At 42.8% G+C, this 8,878-nt stretch overlaps 1 protein-coding gene across 2 annotated transcripts in view; it reads left to right on the top strand.

Annotated features, from left to right (window-relative positions):
- Positions 1 to 791: 791 nt before the first annotated feature.
- Ssh2 (slingshot protein phosphatase 2) overlaps positions 792 to 8,878 on the top strand; it is a 243,541-nt gene continuing 235,454 nt past the window's right edge. For both annotated transcript variants that reach the window (XM_005349503.3, XM_026780288.1), the window contains exon 1: positions 792 to 1,073. In XM_005349503.3, the coding sequence (XP_005349560.1) occupies positions 1,011 to 1,073 (63 nt within the window). In that variant the 5' untranslated portion in view covers positions 792 to 1,010. The remainder of the gene's footprint in view (positions 1,074 to 8,878) is intronic.

Below are 8,878 nucleotides of genomic sequence, written 5' to 3'. Positions count from 1 at the left end.
AATAATGAAATTTAGGGGGAAAGAAGATAGCTCAACGATCAAATCCTTGTTTAGTGGAGATCTTCACAGTAGCGAGCAAATGGTAGGCAAAGAGCAGGTTGGAGCTTTCCAACTCAGGATCCAGCTCTCGGTGCCCCTGGGATCCCTCAGCATCTCTTCTCTGGTACAGTGACTGACTTCAGGCAGGTAGTTGAGGAAGCGTGAGGGTACCACGAAGTTTCCAGTGTTTACCACGGGGAAATCTTTCTTACGAAAAGGCCCTTTATGACGAGGAGGATGGGAAAGCTCATTAAGAGCCCTCCTGAGAACCAGGTCAAAGCGGGTGGGGTGGTCTCCCTGGTCTAGCCCAGAGAAAACGTCGGGCACCTCGGAGCTCCTTCCCACCAGACAACGTGCTGGCCTCAGGATTTTCACCTCGGATTTCCTCTACGGTGGCTTAGCCTGCGCGCCCCACCTCAGAACCTCAGAAAATGGTTGTCTTCCAGGAGTAAGGACTAGCGGCTCCCCCGCTTCAGGTCCCCTTAGCCATCTGGCTTCCCCGGTCCCTTTCCCATTCTCGCCTCACGCCCCTCTACAGCGGCCCAGCGGGAAGGAACGGGGAGGCGACAGGCCTCGAAAGCCGACCCGGGAGGAGGGGGCAGCGGCCCGAGGCGCGGCGCGCGCAGTCGGCTCGCTTCCGGCAACTCAAGGGTTACGCCGCGGCGGCGGCGCGCGCCGAGGGGAGAGGCGGTTGCTGACAGGTGGCGCCTGCGCACTGGGAGCGCTCATTGTGCCCTGCAGCTGCCGAACCGCCCGCCTGCCCGCCCGCCGCCCGTTCGGCGCGTCAGTCGGCGAGAGTCCGGTGGTGGGTGCGGAGCCCGGGCCGTTCCCGCGGCCTCCTCTGCCTCCTCGTCCCCCTCGTTCCTACCCCGCACCCTCCGCCTCTGCCCCCCATCCCGGCTCCGTCACCCTCCCGCCCCCCTACACTCGGGACGAGAATGCCCTGCCCAGGACAACCTAGCAGCGCCTAGATGGCTTTGGTCACGGTCCAGCGGTCGCCCACCCCCAGCACCACCTCCAGCCCCTGCGCCTCGGTGAGTCCCTCCAGGCGGCAGCTCCGCGCTTCTGTCACTGCGGCTCCGCTTTGCCTCAGCGGGTCCCGCCGAACGCCACTGCGCACGCGCCGCGCTGCTTCCCAGGCCTGAACCCCCCACACCCTCATCCTACGGGCGAGCAGCGGCGACGGCCAGATGTTGGGTTTCTGGCCCGCACCATCCGGAGCACCCAGCCCCTCTCGGCGCTGGCTCGGAAATCTCCCGTAGCATGCTTCCCATGGCTTGAGCACTTCCTTTCGGCTATGAGTCATTCTTGCTTTTCACCCTCCCCCTGCTCTCACCCTCTGTTGCTCTGTTGCAGGGAGGGGAATGGTGGGCTCCGATATTACCCCGGACCCACACCCATATCCCTTACTTACACCATTTTAGGGACCAGATCATTCACTGCGCATCCTTCTTCCGTCTCACCGTGTGTCCCTTTTCACCAGTCGCTGGCGTCTCTCTTGTGCTCCGTGCAGTTCTGGCTTCACTGGGCTGCTCAATGGTAGTTACTCCCTGGTTTCTTCCCTCCCTTCAAAGATGGCAGTGGTCTCCTCTGCCTCTTGGACTTTTACCTTTCTCAGTCAGGTCCCAAAGCATCCGGTACTGCTCGATGACCAGGGCCAATTCCTTTCCATCTCACAGACACTTACGCCTTATGCTCATCGCTCGTGATGGTTCCTGCTCTAGGGTTGTGCTTGGATGGTTCATGACTTCAGATGCTTGTGTCGCTAAAGGAAGGTTCTTTCCAGAAGGAAAATACCCAGAAACCAGTTTTTTTCCCACTGGGCTTCTCTTTGCCTCCATCCCCACCCCAACACCTTTACAGCTCTATTCTTAGAATTCATTTTTGAGAATACCTGCTAACCTGCCTATTGCACCCGTGTGATAAAGAAAAAAAATAGGCTCCTAGATGAAAATATGAACAATTGGAGAAGCTCTTTCCTATAGAATTGTATGTCTTGACGTTGGATTTAGTAGTGTCAAGGTGCAAAGAGGCATTCAGTGAGCACTATGACCTTCCACTGTGTAAAAGAAAGTTGTGTCGTTAATATTTGTTAACTGAGATGTGAGGTTTGGTATCTTGAAAGCATGTTGCCTTGTGATTTCAGTATAGTTTCCTGAATTTCAAAATTTTCTTGCATGTAGTGGTGGTTCCTTCCTTTGCATTTTTAAGTGACTAAGTAGACAACTCTACCCTATTCACGAAATTACTCTATTTTAGATGTTAATTTACCTTGCGTTGTTCCAGAATACAAAACTGAGCTCTTTGGATAGAACATTAGAGAGGCAAATTTCCATTGTTTTAGGGGAGAAGTTTGTAGCAATAAAGTACACTGTTTTGCAAAATAGTTAAACACACTTTGCTAGAAGTATCAAGCAGAGGCTGGGGGCCTTTTACCAGACAGCTGATATAAGGAATTCCTGCAGTGAAGGTGAGAAAGAGGTTCCAAAGCTTTACTATTCTGTGATTGCACTTCAGAGCTGATAAGATGTTTTAGGGTCTGCTAGAAACAAATACCAGAGGGGTAGAAATGTAGTATTTTCATGAGTAGATTTTTCACTTTATGGTAGATATTTCAAAATTTATAACATATCTTTAGGCCACCTTAATTCACTCCACTGGTAACTCCTCTGGTTTTTGTGGTTGTTAGGCTACCTAATTTGGACTATGGAAGCAATCAAGAGTGACCATTATAGATACTAAGTCATATCAGTAGATACATACATATGAAGAAGAACCCAGTATTGTAATATTATTTTCTCTGGGCATTGTTGAAAACATTTTATGTTATAATAACATTTATTAAACCATTGCCATACTAATTGCCATGAAGTGAGTAATATACAGTATAACCACATCTCTTTGACATGCTTCATTGATCAAAGCTTGAAATACATTAGAATCTTGAAGAATGTTAATAGTCCTTTTTGGCATAGGCAATTAAAATTGGTCATATAAATACTATGGTATTTATTGTAATAAATATTGAGTGGTAAACTCAGTTGTTAAGCTCAACGACAGATATTTCTGTATCCCCTGGTCTGATGATTTCAGTTGTTTATATTTGGCCCTGTGTGTAAAGAACTCCTGGCACTGGTGTGTGTGAATAACAATCGGCATTGTTAGCATGACGGACAAGCCAGTTATCTTTCCCTTTAAATTGTCTTCCTATTTGACTTCATCCAAAGCTGTGCTCAGCTCAGTTGTCTTGTGGTCCTTGTATTCCAGTATTTGGCTGCTGTCTGACCTGCATATAATTTGCTGTTTTATCTCTTGCTGAATGAATAGGTTAGTTGGCTAGTTTTAAAAGTGAGGAGTGCAAAAGGAAGTTAGAACAATTTAATCTTTTGATTACTTTAAAGCATTCTTAATATTTTTTTACTGAGTATGATGGACATTTTAATACTGTCAGATCTTCAGTATTTTCTTTTTTTATTAAGCATAAAACAAACTTGGTTACTGTAGTGATTAGTCTTCAACTTGACTGTGAAAATGTGTCCAGAGAGGTTTACAGAGGAGGGAAGATCCACCCTAAATGTGAGCGGCACCATCCCATGGGGTGAGTACTGGTCTGTAAAGAAGGAAAGGTCCAACAGAGCCCCAGCACTCCCCTTTCTCTGTTTCCTGCTACCATGCTTTCCCTTCCCTGCCACAAACTGTACTTGTAAACCATGACCCAAAACAAACACTTCCTCCTTAAGTTTCTTCTTTTTAGGTGTTTGGTCACAGAATCAAGAAAAGCAACCTAATACAATCACCTACTATGTATGAGTGACCATTATAGATACTAAGTCATAAAAGACATTCACCTGTCTGTCAGATGATGTAATCTGGATAACAGGGCTAGTAGAAGACAAATAATGGGGTGGGAGAATAGAGATGGTGAGGGTAATAGTACTGTATATATATGGACCATTTTGCAATTATCTGAGTTCAAATTGATATAAGTTCACTAATAGCAAGTATTAATTAGAAAACCAACAACTTCTTATTTCTCTTGGGTTTTCATCTGTACCAGGCATCATGCTAAATACTTTACATACGTGACTTAATTCATTTAAGGCAAGGGGTGTTTAAGGAATGTGTCCTGTGCCACTTAGCCAGTGACTGGGATCGTAATTCTAATCCAGATATGCCTAGCCGTTGAAGGGAATATTGAAGTGATGATGATGAAGTACATCACAGTAGGTGTCTCTGAAACTAGTTATAGAAACATAATTTGAATTTCTATAAGCCAGGATTGAAGATAAGAGTAAGGTGTCCTAGGTGGAGAAAAGCTATATTTTCTACATTTAAAGTCAGAAAAGCACATGGATTAAATAGGTCAGTGTGAGGATCTGTTTGGACAACAAGAGATAACAGTGAGAGGTAGCCAAGGCTGTAGAGGAACTGCTGAGCCAGGTATTTGGGGCTAATAAAGAAGGGAATAGAAAGTTCTCCAAATTTTGAGTAAATGTGATCACAGTAGTGTTTTAAGAAAACTGATCTAGAGGCTTTGGGCCAGAGGGATTTTAGGAAAGACAAGAGAGGCCATGAGTTAAGGCTATTGTTGAGGTCTGATCTGGGATTTTGAAATGTTTATGGAAGAGACAGATGTCAAAGATTATGAGAAAGACTAACTCTATATAGAGATAGAGAAATCAAAGATATCAACTTTTGGAATATATTGTTCTTCCTAGAAAATAAATAGTTCTTTTGGGGGGCATTGAAACAAGGTTTCTCTGTATAGCCCTAACTGTCCTGGAACTAGCTCTGTAGATCAGGCTGGCCTCGAACTCAAAGAGATTTGTCTGACTTTGCCTCCCAAGTTCTGGGATTAAAGGTGTGCACTATCATCACCCAGCCAAATGTCTCTTAATTAATAGGGGCAATTTAAGAATTCTTGGGCCGGGCTGGAGAGATGGTTCAGCAGGTAAGAGCACTGTCTGCTTTTCCAGAGGTCCTGAGTTCAATTCCCAGCAACCACATGGTGGCTCACAACCATCTGTAATGGGATCTGATGCCCTCTTCTGGCCTGCAGGCATACATGATGACAGAGTGCTCACATGCAAAAAATTATTCCTGGCCCTCATCTCTATTCATGTTGTGTTAAGAGAAACAGGACTTGTAGCTTGTCTGGGATAACAGTTGCTAATTGAGTAAAGGATCAAGACTTGAGATATAATCAAGAGTACACACTCTTTGGGGATTCATTTATGCTGCAACATCATCTAATTCTGTACAAATCAGTTTGAAATGATGCTCTTATTTGGAGTTTATTAGCTCTTTACACAGCATTCTTATAAGTTAGATATTTAGCTTCCTTTCTTTTAGAGGATCACCAACAGCAAAGTAGAAATGGAAGTTAGCAGGTACTGGGAAACACAGGGGGTGGGAGAAGGAGAGACGAGAGATACTTCCATAAGGCTGGAAAATGAAAACTGGTGATTTCATGGCAGGAGAAGCTGAAACAAGTGACTGGCAAAAGGCGGTGGAGGCTTGGGGTAGGGCAAGTTGGGTGTTGTATGTCTGTATTTCTGGCACTTAGGGGGCAGTGGCAGGAAGACTGAGTTTGGGACCTGTTTGAATTAATAGTGAGTCCTGACTAGTCTGGGCTACATAGGGAGACATTTCGGAAAGAATTTAGCATTTCTTTGTGTTTAATGTATCCTTCTCAGACCTACTACTCTCTTATAATTTATAGTTCATAATTATGACCATGAATCATCATAAGAAGGCATAATCTTATTTGGTCTTGATTTGAACAATAAAGATTGAGCCTGGTATATTTGATAGCTGTTCATCCAAGTTTCACCAAAGTTTTAATGCACATACTTTAGCATTGCAGTATGATGTGTGCCAAGGGATAAGTGTGTGAGTTTAAAGACAGCGTGGCAGATATTGTAAGACTATCATCAAGGGCAAAGAAAATGTATGATTGGGGAATTCATAATTCATTCACAAACATAGTTCTTTTTTAAAGTTTTTTTTAATGAATGTGCTATTTAACACCAGGATGGAAATGACTCAGTTACAACCTTACAATGATTATTCTTTAAAATAAGTGACCCTTGTTTACCTCAGACTAAGTAAGCAATTGAAGGATTTTGAGACAGTCACTGAAAGCAGTGAGTGACTAGAAAAGCTTCAGAACTGAAGTAGGGATTCTTTAAACCTGATGTTCTTCATGAATATTATCCCCTGTAGGTTACCGGCGTTTGCCAGTGCAATAGTTGCCCTCATCGCTTCTTCCTGAAGCTGCTTACCGAGCTGCCTCGGAAAGAAGCAGTGAGCCCTTGTATCCTGGGAATGGCCTGTATCGTCTGTGGATCCTGGGACAGGGCTGGAGTGTCCCAGCTGCAAAAGCCTGTTGCAGTTGTCTGTAGCTGTGCTTGTGAGCCTGTTCCAGATGTCAAAACAAGAGACTTGTTGGGATTAGTTGATTCTTACAGGCAATTTTTCAGGTGGGGGCTGACAGAGTCCTGTTAAAATACCACTTTTTCCTTCAAGACACATACAGTGCTCATTCCACCAACATGGGTGGAGTGGTAGGATGAAGATGGATTTCAGCACTTCGTCTTCTGTCACCTGTGCTCATGACCTCCCCTTACCTTTCACCTTTGGCCCAATGGGGACTCCAATTTTATTTCTTTGAAAATATTTAAACATTTATTTGTTGTGTGTAGGTATGCATTTGTACACTCATGTGACACAGCATACATGTGAAGTCAGAGTCAGTTCTCTCCTTTTAGCATGTGGATTATAAGAATTGAACTCAAGTCACCACACTTACAGCAAGTATCTTTACTGACTGAACTATCTTGTTGGCCCCATATCTTATATCTTAATAATGTCAGATAAAAGAGATGTTATTGAATTACTTATACACATTCAGATATGGCCACATTTTCCTTCCTCAATAGAGGAAACAAAACTGAGACATACAAATTTGGTTTCTGTGAAGTATAACTATTTAAAGTGACACTGTTGAAGGTTTTGAAGACAGCCTTACAAACTTGCACACACTTAAGAAATAGCACATGACATTATATAAAATGTAGAAATGCAAAAAAGTATAGACAAGAAAATAAAAAACATGTGTTATCATTGTATGAGCTCTCTCTCTGAGTGAGTACTGTGTTACCTCAGCTGGCCTCAAATTTGTGACCTTTTTGATTTAGTGTCCCCAGTGCTGGCATTTCCATCACTATATTTTGTAAGCAGAAAGGCTACTATATATATAATCTTGTCTTAAATATTTTTTAAAATTTGGTTTATATCACAGATTATTGTCCTGTCAAGAATGGCTATATTGTAAAGCTATATTGTGACTCATTCTGATTATTGTTGGTGGGATTCTTGCTTTCTACATCCTTTTTATCTACAATGAATTACTTTATAGTGAACATTATTGTGCATAGATATTTGAATGCATCTGGAACATTTATTAAGATTTCAAGACATGTAATTATTGGAACACAGGGTAAAAATACTCTTCAGACCACTATTACATATTTATTTATGCTTTATGAAAAAGTTAATCAAATTAACATTTATTCCAACCAGCATCATTGAAGAATGCTCATTTCTCCTAATTGTATTAATACAGAACAATCTCATTTCAATTTTAATAATTACTGGTTAGAGGGACGTAGTAGTATTACTCTAGTAGTTGGTTGATTGTGTGTTTTATATCAGGTAAGCTAAGCGTCTTCAGGTACTCATAGCTCAGTTGGTAGAGGGCTTACCTAGTTTGCAGAGCCGTGGTTTCTGTTTGCAGCCCCACATAATATCAGCTATGGTAGCATAAGCCTGAAATCCCAGTTTTACATAAGACCCTGTCTGTCTCCCGCTTCCCCCCAAAAAACAGATAAATAAATGAAATATGAAGTATAATTTACAAATTCAGAAATATGTCTGCTTAAATAACTTTACAATTCAGTGATTATTAATAAAGCTACAGAATTGTACAACCCTCACTTCAGTCCTGTGTTTCCTGTTTTTTGAACAATTTTTTTGTTCTTTTAGATTTGCGTACACTCTTGCTGTGTTAGGACTGTTAATGATTAGTTCTATTTATTATGAAGTATTTGTTTTTTAACCCATTTTTTTTTACTCTTAGAATAAAGTCTATAATTGAAAGTTTGGCTGTAAGATCCTGAATGAGTCAGTCCTGCTAGCCTCTCAAGCCTCATCTCCCCACTCGCTGCATTGCACACTGCTCACAGTTAAGCTCACAGGCTGCGCTCCCTTTGGTCTTTAGGCTTTGGCACACGCTTTACCTGGAACACCTTTCCTTCACTCTTCACTGAACTAATTCCTACTCATCCTTCAGGTCTCAGCTTAAATGTCACTTCTGGGAAGCTTCCCTGACTCCACCCCCAGACAATGGTAGGTGTTCCTTATATGCACACCCTGTACTTAATCTACTTAATCATGGTGGCTCTTATCAGTCTCCTGTACTTTATTATCTGGTTGTTTATCTACCTAACTTTTAAGCCTGGACCTGGGTCCATTGGCTTATTTTTATATCATCAGGGCTCAACACATTTGACACAGAGATCAGTGAGTGGATCCATGACATAGTTACACTTAGCATGTTTTCCATTTTAAGAGTAGAAAGATGTCCCAGAAGCCCATGACTACTTTCAATTTAGATACTTGCTGCCAAATTGTCTCCCAGAAAGGTTGACTCCTTGTTTACAATCACTATATAAAAATATTTCACTGTTGGCCGGGCGATGGTGGCGCACGCCTTTAATCCCAGCACTTGGGAGGCAGAGGCAGGCGAATCTCTGTGAGTTCGAGACCAGCCTGGTCT

This window comes from Microtus ochrogaster, chromosome 7, assembly GCF_000317375.1.
Source record: "Microtus ochrogaster isolate Prairie Vole_2 chromosome 7, MicOch1.0, whole genome shotgun sequence".
Classification (NCBI taxonomy): domain Eukaryota; kingdom Metazoa; phylum Chordata; class Mammalia; order Rodentia; family Cricetidae; genus Microtus; species Microtus ochrogaster.
This window is presented reverse-complemented; position numbering and strand designations above follow the sequence as displayed.